Source organism: Fusarium redolens, assembly GCF_020744475.1.
Source record: "Fusarium redolens strain MPI-CAGE-AT-0023 chromosome Unknown BKA55scaffold_12, whole genome shotgun sequence".
NCBI classification, from domain to species: domain Eukaryota; kingdom Fungi; phylum Ascomycota; class Sordariomycetes; order Hypocreales; family Nectriaceae; genus Fusarium; species Fusarium redolens.
The window spans coordinates 940,517-965,112 of NW_025763675.1; the positions used below are offsets into that span (position 1 = coordinate 940,517).

The 24,596-nt window shown below is 48.6% G+C and overlaps 4 protein-coding genes across 4 annotated transcripts; 2 read left to right on the plus strand and 2 right to left on the minus strand.

Annotated features, from left to right (window-relative positions):
- Positions 1–920: 920 nt before the first annotated feature.
- Positions 921–2,328, minus strand: BKA55DRAFT_541770 (uncharacterized protein; the record flags this gene model as incomplete). Its single annotated transcript, XM_046190411.1, has 4 exons — positions 921–1,505; positions 1,597–1,680; positions 1,890–2,149; positions 2,202–2,328. The coding sequence occupies 4 exons, from the start codon at positions 2,326–2,328 to the stop codon at positions 921–923; spliced, it is 1,056 nt and encodes a 351-aa protein (XP_046047006.1).
- A 6,005-nt stretch (positions 2,329–8,333) lies between these two features.
- Positions 8,334–9,756, plus strand: BKA55DRAFT_541771 (PLC-like phosphodiesterase; the record flags this gene model as incomplete). Its single annotated transcript, XM_046190412.1, has 2 exons — positions 8,334–8,357; positions 8,659–9,756. The coding sequence occupies 2 exons, from the start codon at positions 8,334–8,336 to the stop codon at positions 9,754–9,756; spliced, it is 1,122 nt and encodes a 373-aa protein (XP_046047007.1).
- A 1,394-nt stretch (positions 9,757–11,150) lies between these two features.
- Positions 11,151–18,507, minus strand: BKA55DRAFT_517123 (transcription factor/nuclear export subunit protein 2-domain-containing protein; the record flags this gene model as incomplete). Its single annotated transcript, XM_046188153.1, has 3 exons — positions 11,151–13,641; positions 13,689–13,768; positions 13,816–18,507. The coding sequence occupies 3 exons, from the start codon at positions 18,505–18,507 to the stop codon at positions 11,151–11,153; spliced, it is 7,263 nt and encodes a 2,420-aa protein (XP_046047008.1).
- An 824-nt stretch (positions 18,508–19,331) lies between these two features.
- BKA55DRAFT_575020 (Alpha/Beta hydrolase protein) lies at positions 19,332–21,449 on the plus strand. Its single transcript, XM_046193342.1, has 3 exons — positions 19,332–19,704; positions 19,832–20,222; positions 20,289–21,449. The coding sequence occupies exons 1-3, from the start codon at positions 19,644–19,646 to the stop codon at positions 21,316–21,318; spliced, it is 1,482 nt and encodes a 493-aa protein (XP_046047009.1). The 5' UTR covers positions 19,332–19,643; the 3' UTR covers positions 21,319–21,449.
- Positions 21,450–24,596: the final 3,147 nt, after the last annotated feature.

A 24,596-nucleotide genomic window follows, 5' to 3' on the forward strand; every position in this document is an offset into this window, starting at 1 on the left:
CCGGGGGAATAGATCAAAAGGTCATGAGTTAGATATAGGCATGGATAGAGGCGAATAGCTTCGCTGGGAAGCTAGATTTGATCACGAGTTCTTCAGTGAGGGCCATGAAACTCATGACAGCAGTCATATTCGTGTCACGGAGATGAAAAGTGCAAACTGTAGTTCCAGACCAAGAAATGAAGAATATACTTTTGGCCGCTATCTCAACCTCATCGCCCGATGCATTTATGCTAGCTCTATGTACGTAAAAGTGACCCCAAACTGACAACGACGACCTGCATATTATATCCAGACTTTGAAGTCAACACTGAGCGCCCACATAAGTCATTTAGACTCGGCGGCTCTGTCACGCCCTTCACAGGTCGCTCTCCCTCATCCATTGTGTCATAATTGCTTGGTCGAGGTCGCCGTTGTCGTGATGCCGTAAAGTATAAAATCCGAATCGAAAATTAAGCCCCGGTTTCTGCCGTCATGCATGACCTTTCCAATAGTGCTGTGCGAAGCAACAGTCACTTGGCTCGCTTGTGTATGTACCATACCATGATCCCGCCAGTTGCTGGGGGCGTTCGTCCCATGTTCCGTTGTGTATGTAATCCCCCTTGTAAAATGCCAACGCCTTCCTGGTATCTCGAAATGCAACAAAACCCCCTTGGGTTTTAAAAGTGAGCCGGGAGAAAGTGAGATTCGTGTGCTTCATGGGTCATTGTGACCATTTTATCTGCTCGTCTGGAACATCTTTCATTATCCATTCCAGAAAATTCCGCTAGGCTCCAGAGATTTATGTTGAGTAATTAGTCTCAGTCCAGCGTGATGCCGTGACCTTGATCAGATAGACAAGTTCCTCTTATCGTAGTCTCATCTTATACAAGATGGCCTTTGGAGCCCAGCGGAATTTCCGGAGTTGCCGAAAACCCTGTCGGTCAAGGTTCGGGTGTTGGATCGGGGTTTGTTGCACGGAGCACCTTCGGTGCCTGAATCCTCCTCGAATAGTCGTGGTCATCTCGCAATGTGTTGATACTCTCATGACTTGCGCTTCGAACGTACAATCCTTGCTTAAATGGATCCATTCGAGGATCGACTTGCAAGGTACTGTTACGGCTTCCTGCCGCGGCTGATGCAATGGGTGATCCAGCCATGCTCATATCAGGTCGTGCAATGCCCGAGGAGCTATCTCGAACACTGGGGTCGTCCTGATAGGCTTCTTGTTCGTTCTGTTGCTTCTTACGGCGGAACCACAGGAATAGGGCGAGGGCAGCGGCACCTATGACTGCTGCAATCACGCCTACCACGATGCCGACAACTTGGCCAGTGCCAAGTCCACTCTTCTCGGTAGTTTCGCCATTGGTGTGTTCGCTTGCGGTTGTTCCACCAGTCTCCGTCGGCGCTGCCACAGTGACGGTCCTGATAGTACCGCCAGCAGTGACAGTCTGAACAACAGAAGTGCGCGAACTAGATGTAGTTGACTCATCCTCGGCTGTGCTAGTAGCTGAGGTTTCGTTTTCGGTCTAAATAGGTAGTTAGTGTCTGTCCTAATTCTATTTATTACATCACCGGATTCCCGAGGCGAGATAACATGCGTGTTGAGACAAGGCATACAGTTGAGGTTGTTTCTGGCTCCGAGCTGGACGTGGACGTGGAGGTCGTTGTGGATGTGGATGATGGCTTCAGAGTCACCGTATTCTGTATTGTCTCAGTCACTCTGGATACGGCCACGGTGGTTGGTTTTGCCTGAGGATTGCCTGTTAAGCCGTGGTATCTTACCAACCGCAGAAGGGTTTGAATGGACTGAGATGTACAGGTGGAGAGTTGGGTAGGCAGACACTCGTCCGATCACGGTATGTGCGGCGATCACAACACGAAACATGATCATATCACAGGATTTGACTTACTTTGGTTGATGAGGGGGAAGGGCCCCTTGAGCCGGAAGGCTCGACTTTGCCTAGAGACACATATCCGTATACTCCGTTACCACCGCAGACTTCATCAGGCCACGCTGGGCAAGGAGTATCGCACTTGGAGTTGTCCTCGTGGGTTGACTTCACAGGTGCGTAATTTGAACACCAGCATAGCTTGTCCTGGGTGATGGCGTATGCCCAGTCATCGATACAGAAATCATGGCAAAGGCCATTTGTCTGGTAAATGCTCGTATCTATCAGTATGGTTAGAGGTTGCAAGTCGTCGTATGCGAAGGGGTTACATACTCCTGGGGGTCTCGCCAGTATTGTAGCTAGCACAATATTCGATGTCCAGGGCGGCGGCTAGAGGTGCCCATAATGATACTATTAAGAGCAAGCTGGCCTGTTGGGCATGCCTGGAAAGAGGAGACATGATGATTATGACTTGGTCAAGAAAACTAAATTAAGCCAAAGGTTAGAATGTGTCGAGTTGAGGGGAAGCAAGGAGAGCCTAGGCAGAAGGAGGATGTTACACACCTTTACCAAAGAAACTGAGCAAGAGAGCATGTGAGGTCGGGTGCGACAGAGATGAAGCAGCTATTCAGAACATAACACGGTCGCGGGAGACTCTCAGATAGTCGAAGCCATACCACGTCTGATGTTGAGAGATGTAGTACTACCGGCAGGTGTGATTTCGCGTGGGTAGATGTCCCGACGCCGGAGCAAGACAGCCGGTATCGTCAATCGTGATCCGGTTTGAGCAAGGTAACACAATGAAGTGACCAAGCAGGTTGTATGTGAATCACCGGGAGATCGGTGGCTTTTCGAAGATGGGATTTAGATTCGCGATGATCGGGTATCGTGTTTGGTTCGAGATGAAAGTATTATCGATGGATGATTATTGATAACCGGTGGGTGCCAGTAATGAGTCGAGAGCTTCCTGAGGCTCAAATGGTTGTCGATGAATAATTCGGGCAGTCCTCGTAGATTCCAGCTGCCAACACAAGCGAATGGTCGGTATGATACGATGCGATACAATACGATCCCAAAACTTGAACAATGCCAATATTATCCCAAGACGAAAGAAACCCAGATCCAAAAATCACCACAAGGGTAAAAGAACAGAGACCAATTCCCAGCCAACGAAATAGATATCGTGGAGATGATTAGGAGGGGAGGTTGGGTGTGATTGTGAAATAGGTAGAGGTAGAGAGTTGAACGTTGGAATACGTGACAAGAGGTCGAGGTCGAGAAGGGGAGATTTGGGAAGGGAAAAGGTGTGAGGGAAGTAGCGACTGGAGTGGTCAAATCAGGTAAGAGCTAGGTAGGTATCTGTACCTAGCACGGTAGTCCCGGGCCCTAGTGGAGGGGCGGCGGCAGCAGCGACCGGGATGGGAAACAAGGAAGGAGGAACGAAGACGAGCGATGAACTTTCTAACCAAATTTGGCCCAACTTGAGAAGAGAATAGGGCCTGGGAATAGCGACGGACAAGAAAATTCTAGGGAGTAACCTAGGCAATCGATAAATTGGATTGTCGATTCTTGTAGAAGGATCGATATATTCCTTGGAGCGGTCCTCAGTCGATAGTTTGTCAACGACTCCTACCTCTGAAGAACGAACGCCCTGGTAGAAAAAGATACTCTTGAATAGAGTTGCACTGGAGGTCACGATACGACCTGGCAACAAAGTCCAAGAGTACGTACCGTCCAAAGTATCGCAGGGGTCGTGAGACCAAAAATGGAATGGTTCTAATACTCAGCTGCAAAGCCAAGGCTGGGCAGACAAAGGAGGCTCCACGCTCTGAAAAGAACCAAGGAGAGGGAGTCAAGATGAGCGGGAAGAGACCGATCCGATGGCCCAGTAGGTAGTTCCCTTTGAGCGTGATTGATGAAAGAGGTGATAGTGGTGGGCAGTAGTGCTATTATCTCGGCGTAAAATGGCCGTTTTTTTGTTTTTTTTTTGTTTTTTTAGGTTGAGTGAGTGTAAAATGAGGTGGTAGCAAAAAGGATTGAATTTAGAATGAAGGGTAATGAACGAATTGAAAGGAATGAAGGACAAGTCAATTGTGCGTAAAAAAAGAGAAGAAGAGAGATAGATAATATTACAGGAAAGGAACTTGAAGAAATTGATTGAGCCAGAAGAGGTAGAATTGATCGACTTGAAATTACCTGAGGTAAGCAATCCTCGCGTTGTTGCTGGTCAACAGCAGGTCCAGTATGAAGCTGTCCACAGAATCACAGTGACGAAACGATTTTCACATATTATGAGATACACACAAGGCTTGAAATCCGATATGATCTTCTCCAGCTTCAATCACAATCACAACTCGACAGAGAAAAAAAGAAAATTCATTAAATAAAATAAGATAAAAGATGGGCCCTCGTTTCGCAAGCTCCCCTATCCTTCCAACAAGACACTAAAACACGAGGCGCCCGTGGCCTCATATGATGCCTGTAGGTCACTGCTGAGAGCGCTGTTGGCTCCAGTGCGCGCTGTTGTTGTTTTAGGGAGTGACAGTGCTTTGGCTTGGTTGGGTTTTATTACGGGAGGTTGAGAGGGGGCGTGTCGTGTCATATCGTGTGGAAGTTGCAGGGGCATCAAAGACGAGGGAGTGGGATCTGCATGGGCCCTGGACAAGGGTGTGAGCGGCGATCTTGATAGAAGCGAAGAGTAGGAGAAGTACTAATACTAATACTAATTCTGTTGCGGAGTGTTGCAAGAGCCCGTCCGATAATCGCAATTCGTGGTCAGAAATGTGAATATGTATGGTGATGTGGTATGGGAAAGGTGATCCTTGTAAACCGCCATTTTGTCTATATCTTTCACTGAACACTCTGTTAATTAATTAAATATTAAAATAATTCTTTTTATTAATACAAAATAGCCTAGTCTTCAAACATAATCAGTTGGCTTCTACCTTTTGGCTTTGGCTTGCCGCTACCTTTATGGGCTTGAGGAATTGAAATTGGATAGTGACAACCACTTCACTCTCTTCTCGGCAACTCTTTATCCGGATTGACCTCAGCCCTTGGCACTCTTCTCCTTGATTCAGTACATCGAAAGAAAGAACATCAAAGTCATAGATCTTCTTTCTCCGCTTCATCTCCTCCTCCCATGACGCGCAGATGGCCCTTTATTACAACGGACAACGCTAGAACGAGATTATTGAAACACAACCTTCTAAAGATCTCGGCGTTTTGCTGTCGCTGTTGAACGCTAATTCGCGCTCCAACCAAGATCTCAGTTAAGATAACTTGACAGAATTATAACAACCCCAATAGACTGGATATTGGTGTATATTTTTGGTTAACCCCCATGCCCGTCATCTTGTTTTGACTCCACTGTTCCCACTCTCCAAACGCGCGATAGATATCGTGAGTCTAGCGGCTCTTCTTGGCTATGGAACCATTCCTCATTGTGTAAAAAACATCCCATTCTCTTCCATCGAAGACGACAGAATGCAGCAATTGGGAGAAACAAGGTTGCCGTGCATCCCGCTGTATTACAACTTGACTCTTCCCGCTTCTAAGCACTACTCTACCCTAACCTTTTGTCTCTCACTATCCCCAACATAGAACTCACTCACATGAACTAGTGCCTGAGTTCAGCGCCGCGCCGTTGAACGTGGCATCGCCCAGGTCAGGAAACGGTGACCTACCGTAACGGGCCATTTCCGGCCCCTTTTTGTAAGTTTTGCGTTTCTAACCAAGACGATCCCGTCGCCGGACAGAGTACGGAGTAGAGAGCAAGTTGATGGTTGTGGGTGAGAATTATGTGCAGAGGCCCAAAATGTTTGATCGGCATCAAAAGCAGTGAATATCTCGCAATATCTCTGGCTTCTCCACAATCCACAGACCATAACCAAAATCCCTGCTCGTGGGGCTCGTGGTTTCAGTCATTTTGGAGCCGGCCCGCGGCAGGGAGAGAGGCCTAGAGAGGGAGCATGGATTATAATGGGCTTTACAAGGTTGTAAGTGGGATAAGGTTGGAGAGAAACATGAAATAACATGCGCGAAACCATTCGGCCATGTTCTTGGAGATTCCCGCATGATAGTGAGCGATCGCGATCGGTTTAGTTACTCCATAGAGAACAGAATAAGCCTCTTCTTTATCTTTATCTGAATCTTTTCCATGTTAGTTACCAGTCAATCATGTGTCAGGAATGGCCTTTTATCTTGACGCAGAAACTTGCCCTTGCAATAACACGAGCATTGACCCGTCTCCCCGCTCTCGTATAGTCAATCCATCAGATCATAACCCTTGACAATTTTAAATATTTTGCTATGGTCAACAATACTGGACTGGACAATACGCGGAAGCGAGTCTCCCTTTCAATATTCGACGTCACTGATAGAGAGATTTCTCACAGTCGTGGTCGTGTGACTGGAGATCTAACTTACACCTGTAATTTTCTGACCAGGCAACAATCTACTCAGTAGCTCCAGTTCTCTCTTCCGTCTGTCTAGTCTAGCTGATTCAAGGTTATTAGCTTGAGGGTTTAAACTTACAAAGAATCCATCCATTGCCTTGTCCAGCTGAACACGTAAACCAACTTGAGAATACGTATCTTTTGGAACAAAGTCAATTGACAGATAGCCTTGGTATGCTGACACGCTAAAAGGTTTGTCTAGTCCATCTTGAGACGACGTTGCTACGGTTCGGTCTTTTTCTGTGTGGAAAATGGCACGATATGCACGATATGGTGGTGAAGCTTAGAAATGGCTGGAGTTTGTGAACCTCTTGTTCTAAAATCCGGGGCATTTGCATCTATAGCAGCAGCCTCTTATTATCGATGATGACGATCAAAAACTTGGCACTTGCGTAATATTTCGACCAGTTATTATCCAGGAACCGTCGCCTTTGATTTTGTATGTCACTGGCGGCCCAATAACCTCATCACACTCTCATCTGAAGAGGCATTATGATTACTACCTATGCTATAGATGTCTTGTACCTACACCAGCTTTCAATCTCACTCACATTCTCAGTAGCCGACTTCAGCACCACCATCAAGCCCAACACGAACTCCAACTGCCGCCAAGTGCAGTCACTGCTACCCCATCTCTGCAGACGGGTACACCCTCTTCGTCGCGCTTGTGTCCAATTGTCCAATGGCGTAGCTAGTTCTTCCGATTTCTTGCATGTGTATCGTATTTCTCGAGAACCCTTCTCTTGTCAGAACTGACCTGACCTGACCTGACCTGAACACGGGCGTGGCAAAGATGCTTCGAAATGTCTCAACCTACGACGCTATTCCCAACCAAATTCTCGGTTGTGTGCTTGGAGAGTCACGCAAGCGAAGATATGCGTGGGGGCATTGTCACGATTCTCTGTATACTGTAGTCTCTGTGTTATGTCTCGTGAAAATGTCGGCATCATCGAGCCGTAAACCGAGGCTGTCACCATAAATATCTTGGCCGCCACATCCGCCATGTTTCTCTGACCGCTGCCCATCATGACTGCTCTGTATCACGTTGTCTTGTGTAGTTGAGGCTCCGTTGTTTAACTTTACTAAACTCTGACATATTCGCACATGTCAATAGCCTGTCCTTCTATCAACGTAGTGACTTCTCGGCTCTAGGTTGTGTTACGAGGCACAACTGCCTTGCCTGTCTTTGCTTAGCCGACGAACCTTGATGTACTGTACAACGCCCTTTGTATGTACTATTTTTCCTCTATGATGCTTGAGTGAGAATACATGATTCCTTCATGTTGAGGGAAAGGGCTATCACAGGCAAATCACAAGCTCAACCACTGTCGCTAATGCGTGTTTAGCTGCGCCGCTTCACCAGGAGAATGCGACTTCAGGGTCCGCAATCTGCAATCCGCCCGCCACCAGCGGCAGTCGGTCGATGTACTACGCAGTAAGTTGCATTGTGAGGATGTAGAGGGGCTCAATTTTTTTTGGTTTTCCGCTCAAAGGTTCCGGAGCATTTTGTAAACTGCAGTATCGTGGAGTTTTGTCTGGTGTGATATTCAACTGTCTCCATTGTGCAGTCCACGTAACCGTTCTGTAGTTTACGTCTCTTTATATCATAGATTCGTACATCTCAAAGCTAAAGATACGGCATGTGGGAGAGATACTCCAGCTTTCCACGACGACGATGGAGCATTTTTTAAACATATAAGCTCGGTCGAGTAGTCTAACTTACTTGTTGGGTCTGGTTCTCCTTTTGACATGCGTGTTCTATCGTCTTTTCAGCGTCATGGCCCTCCCACTAAGTGAAACACTCGGTCGGGATCTTAGTTGAGATAATGGGGCAGAGCCGCAAAACAAAACTTTGGTGAACGAACTCATTCGAGACCTTTGACTCCACAGGCCCGGCTTGCCAGAGAATACTTTTTTGATTACTTGATGAGATGTGGTTCTTGAAAACATATGAAATATGAATGCAGTTCTGAAATGGGGAATTGGTCTAGGGTAAGCACATTTCACAATGTTTTGTCATGTCTTGACTGGGGTAAGTTGTAACGATAGCGCTTTACAGCTGACCACTCACGGTCTTCAGCTGTTGCAGGAGGCACCGCAGGGTGGCCCAAGCTCCTTAGCTCTATGTCATCGCCTAGGTCGGATGCGTCTCCACGATCCTTGAGATACGCATCATCAGCCTTGCCAAATACAATATCAACATTAACAACAAACATCGATACATGAATCCTAAGCCTCACAACACTGTTTCAATACGCGCAACTGAATAACTGAGCCTGGAGCTCTCTACAATACCTTCGCTTTACCTGCCGATGTGACTGGTTGACCGAAAGGTCCCTTCCGGCCCCTCCGGCTTCGACCACACTCAGCTTGTTGATATGGTCGCGATATCAGGCCTTCGGAGTCTTTCGACTCCTGTGAATCGAACTCGACGTCTTCCTATGATACTCGGAGGTGCTGCATTCTTCATCATGTGTATCATCTATCTCCTTCTCTCCATCGCACCTTGCATGGTGTATGGGAATTGCTACCGTGGTTATTCAAGTGCTTACAGCTTCGATGCTGACTTGGCTCACAACCCGACCTGGATGGCCGACATTCCCGACGATGTATTCCTTTCGAGCCTTAGTATACCGGGCACACACGACACAATGACCTATGAGATAGGAACCGAGATTCTTCAGTGTCAGAACTGGAACCTGACTACCCAGCTGGAAGCAGGTATTCGTTACTTCGACATCCGCGCTCGTGTGCGTGATGACGAGTTGCATATTTACCATGCTAATGGCTACACCGGCTTCAGCTTCGAGGATGTAGTTGGCTATATGAACGACTTCCTGGATAGGAACCCCTCCGAGACGATCATCATGCGCCTCAAGCAGGAAGGTAACGGCATTGGAGACAACAACACTCTGTCATTCGAAGCTGCCTTCAACCAATACCCACTGGGAGATCGACTGTACAACTACAGCGCTTCCGAACCCCTGCCAACTCTTGGTAGTCTTCGCTCCAAGATCTTTGTTCTTCAGAACTTCCCAGCTTGGCGAGGAGGACCATATGGTGTGAAGTGGGAAGGTCATCAAATGATTCTAGAAGATAAATGGATCATCCCCGATATCTACCACCTGTCGGAGAAGTGGACTGCGATTCGCGATGCTCTCGAACTCGCCGCAACAGCAGCTCTCGACAACAAAGTCCTCTATTTGGCACATATCTCAGCCTCTGTCGGTGTCTTGCCCATCGAGGCTGCGGCTGGGCCTATGAACCGGACTGTCACTGGTATGAATGACATGACTGGCCAGTGGATTAAGGATTTTGAAGACAACCCAGACACTACCAGGACTGGAATCGTCATCATCGATTTTCCCGGCAAGAAGTTTATTGATGCCATACTTCGATGGAACAAGTCATATACAAAGAAACAGGCATAAGGCCAACCGATCATTGGTTGTGCTTAAGCCCTCACCTAGGACTAAGGTCTCACGTCTTGATACACCCCAAAGCCCGGTCGTTGGTTATTGTCAAGCTTTCTCATCTGAGACTCTGACGTCACACTTCTCACTCATGGATACGATACCCCACAACATTTTGTACCCAGCTAGCTCTCTAAATTACAATCGTCAGCGTGACTGAACAAATATCAATAACAGCAAATAAAATTTTTGTCGGATGAAAAAAGCATGCATATTCAAATGAGGATTATCCAATTTTACCCCCCGTTGATCAATTCCTCATAATGCCCCTGCATCTAACGTGGATACTGTGGCGTCCGGATGCGTTTCACCAAGGCACTTCACTGAGTCAAAGAGATAAGATCGTCAGGGACAGATACACCAAAAATCAAGGCAGAGCCGTATAACGAAACAAAGGTACAGTACATACAGTAGGTACACGACACGCTTTCGGTCTGTGTCCATCCTGTCTCGATTTCTATCAATCAATCGCTGACTGTTCCGAACCCGGTGCCCGTTTCTGACACCCCTTGAAATGTGAATGTGTTGTTCTGTGCGTGGTTTGGCTATGACGTTGGGACCAAGATCGACACAATGTGATTGTGAGGTTGGGACGTTGATGGAGTAACATGGTCAAGAAATTACTCTGATGGTTATAGGTTGAGTGAATGATAATGTCAAAATGCAACAAGCGACAGGTCATTGAGTAAAGGTGTACGTATGAGAATATCTTATAGCCTGATAGTTTTCGAAAGCCACAACTGCCTGAACCGTTTCATGCCCCCTAATGCAAGAATCCTACAATATTTTACAAGGCCTCTCCTTCTAGAAACCTGACTCTCAAAGTCTTTTATTCTAATTTGTATCACTGAAACAGGCAAGCAAAATCCGCTGCCCAAAGGGTATCTGCACTTCCTGAACGCCTTGCAACTAAACACCTAACACCCCCCCAGCCAATTCTAAAAGACACAAGAGTCTGATGCAACTCTTTGTTTCGAAGCATCGTTGAAATCGATTGATTCAATATGTTGTCGAGACCAATTGTAGTCTCCAAGGAGCATGTGTGCATGTGTGTAAAAGCAGTAATAATTGTAGTAGTAGTAAAAGGAGATGTGTACTGATAATGCAAAGGTCGAAAAGGAGCATAATGTGACAAAAGTCCTGATAAACGCCCTGGAAATGCGACTTGTCTGTTGTCCGTCCGTTCCTGATCAGACTGCTTGGTCGTGTCCGAAGTCCTCTTCTGCGGGTCGTATCGTAATTTGTATATCCATGACCAAACTCGTATTCTCCCTTTTCTTTTCTCTTCCTGTCTTCTCGTTCTCTCGTACTCAAAACATGCCGACTTCCTTGCTTCATTCAATTTATGTCTTTCATCGTCGGGGCCGCTTCTCACGATCACTTGACAAACTTCCAACTCCTTCTTCACTTCGCCTCTTTCGTCCTCGATCCTCACGCCCATCGCGGCGATCCTCCGGTCGTAGCCCTCCGTCACGCTGTCCTCCACGACCGCCTCCTCTACCGCTGCCTCCCCAATCTTCACCACTTCGGCCACTTTGACCATCACCTCTGTGTCGCCCTTCACGACCTTGAACAAGGTCTCTACCACCTGTTGGGGGAGGGCCCATAGGCTCACGTGGAGCACCACTTTGATCTCTGTTACTCCTCCTAGAATCCCTCTCTTCTCTGCCACTTTCGCCAGCCCCTGATCGACGGTCCCGATATTCGCGATGTTCCTTGCCCTCACGTTCTCGGCCTGGACTACGATCCCGCTCTCGTTCACGACTTCCTCGACGTGAAGCGCGGCTGGACCTACTCTCACGGTCACCACGGCGACTTCGGTCATGCTCGCTACGACCTGAGCTTTCCTCGCCATTGGCAGGCGCCCGGCTTGACGATTCGTTCCTAATAGGATCTTGACGTTCTTGAGCTGGTGTAGCAGTGGGAGAACCCCCAGTCAAGACTTGGGCATCAGAATTACCAAGGGTTTGGCGTGAATGCCGATTTCTTCCGCTGTTGCTTCGGCTCACATCCGGCATGTTGGCCTGCGCTTGTTGCAGGGTGCTGTTGATGCCTGCGAGCTGTCTTCGCCCACCACCATTGCGAACACGCTCGTTTGAGGAGGCTGGACCGGTGGGTACATTAGGCTCACCAACTGGTGATCCTGCATAGCTGCCAGGTGTCTGTCGTTGCCCAGGACCAGGACCTCGGTCGGGAGTGTTAGTCCCAGGCATTGACTGGCGATTGTGACCATGATTGTGGCCATGAGGCTGAGATGGTGGCGGTCCAGGAGGTGGGGGAGGGACTGCACCGATTTGTGCACCAATTTGTGCAAGACGCTCTGGATGGACCCCTGAAGGCGTAGCATTAGTGGATGCAGGAGAAGGCAGACCCTGGTTGGGGCCGGTATTTCTCAATCGGTTTTGAGGGCCGCTGGGCGTGCCTGAAGGAGTGACAGGGCCATTATTCTGCTCAAAACCACCACGTCTTCCTCTGCCCGACGCCGGGCCAGTAGGGGGAGGTCGATCCGGAGTAGGAGGCTGTTCAGCCTCCGCACCAGCAAACCTGGCGTCAAGTCGACCTGGCAGCCCTTGTGGTCCACCATGACCTCTAGTTGAGCCTCGTCCACGGGCTCTTGGTCCGTAAGGAATATCAGTGACATTCTGTATCGAGTTGAGACGTCCATAGGAATCATCTTGATGGGGCGGCTTGTGCTCAGGCTCAGGAACTCGAGAAGGAGTTCCATGGAAACCAGAAGCATCGCGACCCTTGGGTGCAGAAGCTCGCTCAGCCTCACGGTCCGTTGGTCTCTCGCCGCGGTATGGCGATCGCTCCCGAGGATCTCTCCCAGAAGAAGGTCGGTGCTCCACAGGATAGTTGCGATCATGTCGGTCTTCACGTCCACCTTCAGGCTGACCACTCTCATGCCCATACCGACCACCTCGTCGAGGTGATTGAATGCGAGCGTTGTGATCTCGTGGTTCGTTCCGAGGGGCGCGTGAAGGTGTGTTGTCTCTGTTACCCATCAAGGCCGCCCTCTCTGGGTTGATCGTATCCATTGGCTCTACAGGAGCGTTTTTACGACCTCTACTAGCCCGGTCAGAGTCGGGTGCACGAGCCCGTTCGTTGTCTTGAGCAAACAGCGCAGCTCTTTCTGGGTTGATATGTGGCTCAGGTGCCTCAACAGCTGCAGCGGGTGCTGTAGGGGCTGGGGTAGGCGTTTCGTTCAAGCGACCATGATCATGACTCCTGCCGCCCTTGGAATCTCTAGTTCGGTCTCGCTCATGTTCGCCACGACGAGTTGATCCGTCAGCTCGAGCTGATTCCCGGCCGTGATCCTGTGTTCGTCGCTCAGAGAAGTCGCGTGGACGATCAGGACGAGCAGGATCAAAATTTCGAGAATCGCGCTGTTCCCGTGATTCACGAGGTTCTCTAGGCTCCCGCTGATCTCGAGCATCACGAGTTTCCCTAGGCTCACGAGAATCTCTAGAGCGTGAATCTCGGGGCTCCTTACCATCACGACGCTCATGTCCACGGGATTGATTAAATCTTTCGGGAGTGTAGTGCGCAGGGATAGGCACATCAGGTCGGCTGGGGAGGGTATGAGGTGGCCGTTCGGGAAGTGTATTAGGTCGAGAATCGTGCTTCGCGCCAGCACCAGCTCCAGAATTATTATTGGAGGCGCGGGGACCAGATGGTGTATGGTCGCGTTTTGAATCCCGAGACGATCCTGGTTTGGCTGGCAACAAGTCCTTCGCCGGGCCTGTGGGCTTTGCTGGATCTGTCACTGAATTCTTGACGTCTTTGCCATCCTTGACCTCTCCATCTTCCTCCTCAGCAGTCGTTTGTTTCCCTCTTGGTTGCCTAATTCTGTTAGACTTGATATATCTTTGTCAGAGATAGCAACTTACTTGTTGGGACCGGGTTTGAATTCCGGTGCACTTGCACGCAAATTGGACGCCTTGTCTGTTTCGTTCTGGGCAGCGCCAGCCTATTAAGGGTCAGTGATGTTCGCAAATCTAGTATCGTAGCACTTACACCACCAGGGCGGAAAGCCTGGACCATGACCCATTTGGATTTCCTCCTCTGAAGTTCTGACATGGCACCCTGAGCGGCGACTGACAGGTCGACACGTCCGCCAACCTCGCTGTCAGGAGAAGGTTTGGCAGCACTCTCTTGCTTGGTGATAGTTTGGAGAAGGCTTGAAAACTTTGTAGCCATGAAGTCGATAGCTGGGAAGAAATCAAGGACCGCCTTCAGTACTGTGATGGCATTTCGAATATGCATCCATTCTGTACCCTCCAAACAAGAACGCAGAGCGCTATTGAGGTTCTTGTGCCAGCGGAAGAGCAAGTCACGGAATTGTTCGTGTTCAACAAAGGTCAGTGGCTTGTCATTGTCGTCAAAAGTCAGAGCGAACCCAAGGCGGGGCTGATCAGCTGGCCCCTTGGCCTCCTTCTCATATGCGCCCAATCTTGGCTGGTCTCTTGACTTGTCCTTTTCATTGGGAACCGTCGCGTTCTTGTGCCAACGTGACAGATCTTCAAGAATAAGCTTCAAAAAGCGGCCAAGATACTCGGCCTCCATGACAGTAGATGTGAAAATAAGAGCCCTCAGGCGGTTGGCGTTGAACAGACGGTCATAAAGTGACATCAGCTGGAAGCCTGGGGCATTACCTTCGTGCAGTGCCTTGATAAACTTGTATGTATACTCGGCATCAGCCTTGGAGAGAAGCATGCGAGGGATGAAGCATTGCTCGAGTAAGATATCGGATATAGTATCTGGCTTGGCCCGAGGTTCTGGGAAAGACGTTTGGAACTGCTTGTTCAGGTAAATTTTCCATTTCGCCTGGCGCAGAAGATGTTCACTGTTTTCTTCTGAAAGCCCGATCTGGAGCTGCATAAGCTCTTTTCGTTTTTCCACTTTGCGTTCTTGTCCACGTCTTGACATGTCGCTTCGATCTCGCGAGATAGCGACCTCTTCCGCTCTGAGGCGATCTTTCTCTTGTCTATAAATTTTGTCTGGACAATAGAGGTCACCTAGCTGAAGAGCCCAGAAGTTCGCATAGAACTCTGGGGTGATCTTCTGCCAGATCTCAGGACGAACAGTATCTTGGATGCCTTCCACAATGGGCTGTAATGCTGACTTGACAAGAGAGGAATCTTCCGACTTCTGTGATTGTTGTGAATTAGTTGCGGGGTTCGGTGCTGGTGAGTTTTGAGCACCAGCCTGTTCTTCAACCTGCAGCGCTTCTTGGCTGGGTGTTTCGTTGCCGCCGGATGCAGCAGGCGTATCAGCCATTGAAACGTCGCCTTCTTTGTCTGTAGATTGCGCGATCTGAGCCTTGTCCTTCGCCTCGTCAACCTTTTTCTGCTTCCATGGATGCATCCGATGAGAAAGGCTGGCCCTGCCAATAAGAAAAGCCAGACTGGGGTCGAGACCGTATGAATGGATGAGTTCAGGGATCGAAGGCACAAGGTCGTCGAAGTTCGATGGGTCCATGTTGCTCCAGAGCAAATCGAGGTATTGGATCAAAATGCGATGTGAATCGTCAATCATCGAGGACAGATATTTGATGTGGGCTTCATCTTCCGGCACATGAAACGGAGCGGCTTGTCGGTACTGCGCCAGGTTAATGAGCAACTGCGCGGCAAGTTTGGACTCTGTCAAAGCTTGGATGAGACGTTTTGAACTCTTGATGTTCTCGAATCGCTTATCCTGGCCTCGGATTAGAGTATGACGCCGCAGGTATTCACCTCCAGCCATGGATAAAATTTGAATGTCAGTGAAGTCAACCGAGTCAACAATACCACCCATCGAAGTAATGAGCTCCTTTAGAATAATAAGGTCGGTGGAGTTGCCCTTGATGAGCTGATCGTTGACATATTGCAAGACTGGCGTGGCATTGAGAACCGTGTATCGTCGAAAGACTCTGCCAGAGAATCTTGACAAGGCCTGTAACCATTTGCTGGTAGTGAGAGCGTGTTCAGCTTGAGTACGGCTCCTTGATTTGCCGAGAGAGCTCATCAAGGACCACACAAGCACATCGTAAGAGAGGTCTGTAAAGTACTTGGCGCACTCCACAAAAGCGTCGATTAGGTTTGGATAGGACTCCAATTGCTCGAAAGCAACCCTGAAAACGATACCAGGAGATGAGTAGCTGGTTTTGGCGAGCTGCTTGGCCATTTCGCTCAAGTTTGTGAGAGAAACTCGCTTCATGGTGCCCCTGGTTTCCGATGTAGCCTTTGCAAAGGCTGCCTTCATAGCAGGCAGCCGAGAAATTTGTCCCTCAAACCATTCGGCGTACATGGAGTAGCGAGTAGTCATGGGATAATGCCTTAGAAGCTCCCAAATAGCGTTGACAGCTGAGGCATTGGCCTTGGTATGACTCAAAGCTGGCATCAACAGTCGTCGAAGTAGATCGTGCCATCGGGTAAGATTGCGCTCTGATTTGTCCTCGGCAAGGCTCTTGGCTCCAATTCTAGCCAACTTGGTCAATAGAGCCTCATCTTTGCCAATATTGACACCAGAAATGTTGAGAAGTGTCCCACAGAGAGTGAAGATATCATCCACGGTCTGACAGACAGGGATGTTGTCGGCCCACTCGTCCCAGTAGTATCGATAATTTTGCGATTCGTTTGTGTCGATTTTATCCGGGAACGGCCACCTCAGAGACTTGCGGGTTATTAATCTGCTCAATCGAACACTGCCTTTGGGTAGTCCGGACTGATCGAAATCCGGGACAAATTTAGTTGGACATCCGGTCTCGCCGACCACGATAGGTCGGCTGTCGCGGAAGACCTTGTCAACGCAATGATGAAGAATACGATGAATCCGTTCAAGGACCTCGGGGAAGACCTCTGGGATCCATGGGAAGCGACCAAGAATGAATAGCGATTCTGGGATAGCTCCGATGGTTAACAGCTGGGTGAGCAATGCTACCTTTTGTTCCAATGGTTCTGGGAGTTTTGGCTTGGCGTCTGCAGCTTCTGCAGCAGCCTCTTTCGTCTCTGCTTCAACCTTCTTGGGAAGTTCTCGTCTAGGCAGGTTCGAGCTGTTGGGGTTATCATCGTCGCCTTGAGGCAGGACACCAGCCATGAGAAGGGCATTCATCGGACCACCGCGGGAAGATCGTTCCTCCTCCTCGATCCTCTTCAGTTCCTTCTCTTTGACTGTTTCCATGTCTTCATCGGCTGGGGAAAGGTGTGGGTAAAGGTCGGTCAAGGAAATAAATCCGATCTTGACAAGAAGAGCAGCCAAGTATAGAAGATTGGCGGGGAGTACGTCTGTCACGTCGCGAGCATCGGAGTTGTAGAAACGCAACTTGAAGCCGAGCAGTTGTGCAGCCGTTCTGTTGCCAGGGGGTGGAAGGGTTTTGGTTTCCTGCACCCACTGCCTTTCGATATCAGCGGCAGCATCATCGCCCTTGGCACCGTTGGTTATAGTAAGCTGTTGCGAGTCCGAGTCGGCGACTTGTCGACCACCAAGCTCAAAGAAAGCTTCCATGTGAACTTCCCGAGCTCGGTCCCAGAAAGCAATATCTCGAACTCGCTTCTTCTCCTCTAAGAGCTTCTCATCTTCTTCTGTCGTTGTCCACTGCGAGTAGTCCGGGGTTGCCCATAAGGGTAAACCACCAACATAAACTGCAGCACTGAATTTGAGATGAGATCGAGGCCACCAGGAGCTAACTCGTAGAAATTTGACGAAGAACTTGAACTGCTTAATGAGAACAGCAGCTGCAACGTCAAGGGTTACGTCCAATACCCTGCCGACGTCAAGATCAAAGGTGCCGATCAGAGCCTTGATTCGTTCGAAGGTCTGTTCTGCCATTTCGGGAGGAGGGGGAGTCACACTGCTAGTTGTAAAAAGTTCCGTAATGAGCTTTGAATATCCTTCCGTCTCCTCCCGAAGCAAGTTGTAGTTGGCTTGTCGATACAGAAGGTTTGTTGCTTGTTTGATACCTAGTTTGACAAAATTATCTCTAATAAGTCCTATCCGCTGCAAGACTTCAGCTTCGAGCACCTGCCGCATTAGGTTGGACGATACGCCGGATGTCAGGACAAATTCGCGAAGAGTCGGCCTGTAAATGGCGGGCTCGTTATCCATGACTATGGACAAGGAGTCAAGAAATAGAGTGTGGGGAGCGAACGCGTATGAATCCTTAATAATCTCCGTCGTTTCGTCTCCAAGAATTTCCTTGACGCAGGCACCCGCATCGGCTGGTGGTAATCGAGCTTCGACAACTGCGTGTACAAACTCTTGGAACAAGCTTGACAGCTCTGTGATGTCGACATCTTCCCGCGACTGCTTTCCGTGCTGGATGATTGCATTCCGACCACTCTCAGCCCAAGCGCTAATCTTCTCGTCCGTAAGATTATTATAGCGATAGTTAGAACGGACCGGAGAGGGCGGTCGCAACAGCGGAGGCGGTGCATAAGTAGGTCTCTTTATCACTGGCGCAGGAGGAGGTGGTGCCGGTGGCTGTGGTGCATGAGAAGAGCTGGGTCGTCGTTGCGTTGATGAAGGATTCTGTTGATGATTCGGGGGTCCTCGGGTTTGACCTTGAGATGAATCGCGTCGTCCGGGACCTCTAGGCCCTCTACCGCGACCACGTGCCATGTTATCGTCGCGGTCGTGTTGTCCAAGTCCTGTATCACCGGGTCGATGAGGAGAAGATCGACCACCTTCGACGGAATGGCGATCACTTCTCTTTCGTTTACCCGGAGGCATAACTCGCGATAATGAAGTCGTAACTGAAAGCGATGATTATCTCATTAGATGGTGTTGTGATGATGTTGCGATGTCGGATATTATGGAAGTCAAGGTCTGGAAGAGAAAAAATGAGTTGAGTGTTTCGAAAATAGCGGAGGGAGCAGCATTTGTTGCTATCAACGCTGCGGCGCGGATGAAGAAAGACTGACTTTTGACAAGGAGTTCGGGTGGGGAAGGTAATAGTCGCGACAAAGCTGACAAGGGAAAGACTGAAAGAAAAGAAGTTGGTAGTAGTACAAGAGTGCGCAATTATCTTCTGACCTGATAGAAAGAAGCAAGATACGTGTGCGATTGGTTGTTTGCGTTGGGTGAGCCCAGTCGCGATGGGTTTGAGGAGAGAGGAATAAAGCAAAGAAGCTCCAACAAAGCAAAAGCACGGATGGAATTACATGTCACGACGTATTTGCAGCCTTATCCTTCTGGGGAAACGAGGCTGCCAACCACTGGAGGCCAGCCGGCCAGTGGCAGGCACAGCGCCCGCAGGGACCACCTCCAACGGACTCGATGGTACGTACCGCTTTATTGGCATTCATCTCATCGGCTTCAGGATTGAATGACACTTCTGACCTTTGATACCTATTGAATGACCCTCGACTTAGGATGACAATAGAGATAGCGACTATATATATGTAAATTGAGTTATTCAAGCTAAAATTGTCTTATTGTAACTGATTTTAGTCTGGAATCTATCAATTTGATATTGCCGAACCATTCCCCAGACTCGCGCCTGCACGTGATCGCCACCATCTCCGTTGCCGGCCAATTCTTGTATCAAAGAAAGCATCTCAATTGGCTGAGTCATGGCAGTCAATGGAGACCAGCCAGAATTACGCCATAGCAAGGCCCAGGTTTTTTCACATAAACACTCATAGAATCACTTCTTTTGGGTCAATCGAGCTCTAAAGCACTATTGACTAACGTATTTCTACCCGAATAGTCCCAATTCTTATCAGGTTGAGTCACTCTGAGATTGAGCGACTTCAATATCAAAGTTTAAGACCCCGGGAGCGACCCCGGTCCGATCTTTCTGTATAACCTCTCACAATTACATCAGTACAGATATCGTGGAGAGACTTCGACAACCTCATACGATCATGCCAGTTGCGACTATGGCTGAAAGCACTGCTACACACGGCGATTCTCGCAAACACTATGGTCAGTATTTACCTTTATCATTGCATGCTTCTTTCGGCATTTCCCTCCTCCTTTCCCTCATGGTATATCCCTTTCATGCCCCTCTCCCCTCGGCATTATAAAAGACCAGTGGCTGAATACCTGTAAGAAAGAACGCAATCACAGTCTGAGAACCCGTTCTCTGCCCTCATTCCTGAGCAGCAGATAGCGATTGTTCCAGAATTCACTCTCGAGTCCGGAGTTACACTCTATAACCTACCGGTCGCTTATACCACTCGCGGTAAACTCAATGAAGAGGGCAACAATGCCATGGTAATCTGTCATGCTCTCACTGGAAGCGCCGATGTGGGTGACTGGTGGGGTCCTCTACTTGGAGGTCCTGGCCGAGCTTTCGACACTTCAAGATTCTTCATTGTTTGTATGAACAGTCTTGGCAGTCCTTATGGTACTGCAAGCCCAGTAACTGCCAAGGACAATGACCCAAGCAAGGGTCGATATGGACCCGAGTTCCCTCTAACCACCATTCGAGATGATGTTAAGTAAGTTCAGATTCTTATAGATCATCCTGTTCGCTTGAACAAGAAACAATGACTAACCATTGACAGCCTTCACAAGCTCATCCTTGATGATCTAGGCGTGAAGCAACTTGCTGCTGTTGTTGGGGGTTCTCTTGGTGGCATGTTTGTGCTCGAGTGGGCATACTTTGGCAAGGACTATATCCGATGCATCGTCCCTATCGCGACCTCGAGTAGACATAGCGCTTGGGGCATTAGCTGGGGTGAAGCTCAACGACAGAGCATCTACGCCGACCCCAAGTACGACGACGGATATTATTCATTCGATGACCCCCCTTCCACTGGTCTGGGTGCGGCTCGTATGTCTGCTCTGCTCACATATCGAAGTCGCAACTCTTTCGAGTCCAGATTCGGACGCAACATCCCCGACCCATCCAAGGTCCAAACTATTGGAGGTCGACCTCGACCCTCAACTCCCTCAGAGGCACATTTCCACATCCACAACGATGGACATGTTGTAAAGCGTACATCCATATCTCGCCAGAACAGCACAACTGATGCAGCCTCAACTGCTAAGTCACCTGCTGTGCCCGACAACGTAGCGGATCCTCAGTTCCATGGACCTACCAATGGCAGTCTCACTGGAGGAGAGATGCCTCAGTCACACTATTTCTCTGCCCAGTCGTATCTACGATACCAGGGACGTAAGTTCGTTACGCGATTCGACAGCAACTGCTACATTGCCATGACTCGTAAGTTGGACACGCATGACGTGTCACGCAACCGAGCAGACACTATCGCAGATGCACTAGCCATGATCCAACAACCCACACTTGTTTTGGGCATTGAGAGCGATGGCCTCTTCACTTTTGCTGAGCAGGAGGAGATCGCACAGCACGTACCTAATGCACGTCTCGAGCGAATCGAGAGCCCTGAGGGACACGATGCATTTTTGTTGCAGTTTGAGCAAGTCAACAACTACGTTCTCTCATTTTTCAAGGAAGTCTTGCCTGATATCATGTCCAAGGATGGTGAAGCACCTGAGGAGGCCAGTGTTGGGCAAATCACCAAGTCGAGCACATTTGGAGAAGCTGAAGTTGAGGATATTACTGCTTGGTAGATCGCGCTTGGAGTAATGTCAAGATGGCGCCTGATGCCATGCCACAGAAAAGATTAGACAAGAATGAAAATCATGATGACGAGTTCGAATATGCACAATTGTATTGTTAATGCGTTGTCCTCTAGCCGAGTATGATTGTTTCATCGAATCTTATGTCAGATCAGGCTGTCTTGTGACAAGTTCTAGGCACGAACAGTATGCAACATCGCCGATTATATTAGGCAGGCAGCGCAAGTCCAACAGAATGCATATTGGAGCCTGATTTAAACCTGCAGGACTTCAGGAGCCTTAGGAAACAAAATAATTGAGACCTTCAATTACCTTAGGGAGTCCAAGATAATTAATCGGAAGCTTCACAAGTCCACCTTGCGTCTATCACACGGTCGTCTGATATTGTTACTACTTGGGATCGAGATCCTGAGGTTCTCTATATCCCTCCCTGGACGAGATAGAGAACCACTGACTCATACCAACTCCATCATTACAGCAACTGGGATGTCTGAAGTGCACAATGAATATCGTAAGATATTGTAAACTTGAACCCATTGCAGTTAATCCACAAAGTCTCGAAGCCATCCAAGATCACCTTCTATCAGTTCACGTTCTACTTAAGACAATGCCAGGTTTCAGCAGTCGGGTTGAGCTCTGTATCGGCACTTAGACATGCGGGTAAACCCATCAGAGCATTCTAGAACATGCACACATGTTGTTCTAGGGTGACAATGGAACCATGCGATGAAATCAATGACAAGTGCCGAGTCGATCATCACGATGTTACCCGTCCACTTATTAGCCTCATCCACTGCCTAAAGCAATACGCGAGCCCGCGGAAGTGTGCGAGACATTGAGGAAGAGACTACAACTGTCTCAGGACCCTACAAGAAAGGATCTAGAAGAGCCTGAGAAGTGTTGAAGCTTGAAATGCTTACACAATAGTCAATACCCGTTAACTTGGACTCGTGTTTCCCGCTCGTTGTGCCATCTGGTAGCTATCCACACTAACCAGCCTTCTTCCCCCCTGAATGCCACCATCTTTTTCACAATGGTATTTACCATTATCGATATTTGATCTTGTCACATTCACGACGTGAAGCCACCGAGTACATGGCGCTCTATGTTCCACGATGAACGATCGTGGTGGCGGCCAAGCTAAAACATGACGCCGTCCCGAGTGACATGCCTGGAATGTAGATTGATGAAAACAGGACAAAGTTGAGCGGATACGCCAATAACATCGGCACTTCGCTTATTGACGCTCGATGCATTTCTCTCCGAGAGCTGTGTTACTGACTGTTCCAGGTTCATGATTGTTGGATTCGAGGACTACGGCCGTTGAAGGGCCGATCTCTGTCGGGTGCTGCAATTAACTTTGATATCCATTTCAACAAACACGGGTTGAAGATTTAGATGATACTTCGGGCTTATGGGAGCCTGGTTTGTCTTGGGAGACGGCGTAGGGTGTTGTAGTGAACCCTTATGAACTAGATGTTGGTTGATGAAACGACACGTTGGCACACCATCTTCTGAGAAGAACTGCACATAAGGACATGATGTAATAGTTTTCAACCCTTTGCATGAGACCCAGATACTGGCTAGGCATCTCTCTTCTCAGGCGATTTTGAGAGATTGGAATGTGAATCATGTTGAAGAAGCAGCTTCGGCACATGTCCTAACTCCGTATCATATGTAGCAACTACAAGAGAATATCGTAGAATCACCAATGTCTTATGATGATGCACTCTGTCTCTTCCCTTCCAATTACATACCAAGACATGCGCTTAGGCTACTTAGGCTTGCACCGCAGATGTTTCTCGACGTGGAACACTCTGATAGCCCACCGGCCCACTGACTGAGGAATTACTCAGCACTACGGTATCGTCTACAGCTATCGTATGAGGTAAAGGATTCGTAAACCTTTCAAAGTGAGGCACTGCACAAGACAAAAATCGTGACAAGGCAGTGGAGGGCCTTGTGGAAAGTAAACACACGTGGAGCACCGATTGGTTGAATTAGATAGAGGAACCAAACCTTGGCCCCTGTCAATTCTAAGCGAAACAAGAGCTGAGAAGTTAAAAAGGCAACGAGGCGAGAATTTGAACGTGGTGAGACGAGGTAAAAACCCATAAGCGTCGGGCGCTGTACCTTTCTTGGTCCGATTCGGTCGGAATTCATTCTTGACCGAGATGAAATTGAAAACGATGGGGGTTGAAGGGAGTGGCTTGCTTGGCCTTGAGTCAAGAAGCTGTGAAATGTAAACAGAAAAATCTCTCGCAGATTGCCTAGAGGTATTCTTTAGGTAACGGTTTCAAGCGGCAAGCGTCGCAGATTGATAGGATTAGCAAAACAAATCCAGGCACAGAGCAACAGACCCGTAATACGTTACTCTTTTCGTTAATATCAGGCGAGAGCCATTGTTCTTTCTGAGATCCATGCATGCCGTGGCAAACTTGAGAATGCGGCTAGAAGCATTTTCGAAGCTGATATGGTGGAGTCTCTTTGAACAACTGACAACGTGCAAAATATGGGTCCTTGTCTTGTTTTCTCTTGGAGAAATCAGAAAGAGGAAACCCGTTGTCGTTTCACATGTGTGAGTAATGGATAAGTCAGAGTCAGAGTCACGTTTATCGTGTTACACTGTTATCCGTGTTTCTTCATGCGACAGCCGTGCACGACCCAGTCGGGAGCGATCTTGTCGTATGCCGGAAGCCGTCCGTAGGCTCTTTTACGATTGTGTAAGGGAATAAACCCACTGTATTTGTCTGGGCAGATTGCACAATGTGTAGCGTTTACGTACAAACAAGCAAAGAATACGCCCGTTTCGGTGCTTTTTCCTGTCATCAGGTTGTTGAATGGACTGCACGTGTTGATAGTTGCCTCGACAAGAAATGAGGGGGAAGTCGATAAAGATGTTGTGTGATGCAGATAACATTGCCGATCTTTTCAATCCATCGTCATCGATGTGATGATACCTTCGGATGTATAATACGACTCCAGGTCATCACGCGCGTCGATCAAAGGGCGTAAATAGAAGTGAAAGAAACGCCGGTAAAATCATGAAAGTTGCCGTTCGGCGAGATCTGCAACCAAGTGACCGCGGTGAGATTGAGTGGTGAGCTCAATGCGGAATGATGTGGATGATGGATCCATGGAACGACTCTATTGCTTCTGGAAGCTTTCCCATGGCAGAAGCAAACCTCAACGATCGATGCCTTAGGCACAAGGTTTGTCAGTGATTTGTTCTGGAAAAACAGGGGCCAAGGGGTCTTCCTTGTCTGACA

What these genes read in the sequence shown, in the direction of transcription:
- BKA55DRAFT_575020 (XM_046193342.1), top strand. Translation starts at nt 19,644, where the DNA reads ATGCCAGTTGCGACTATGGCTGAAAGCACTGCTACACACGGCGATTCT. An exon ending in CGATTCTCGCAAACACTATG is followed by an intron (nt 19,705 to 19,831) that starts GTCAGTATTTAC and finishes AATACCTGTAAG; the next exon opens with AAAGAACGCAATCACAGTCT. An exon ending in ACCATTCGAGATGATGTTAA is followed by an intron (nt 20,223 to 20,288) that starts GTAAGTTCAGAT and finishes AACCATTGACAG; the next exon opens with CCTTCACAAGCTCATCCTTG.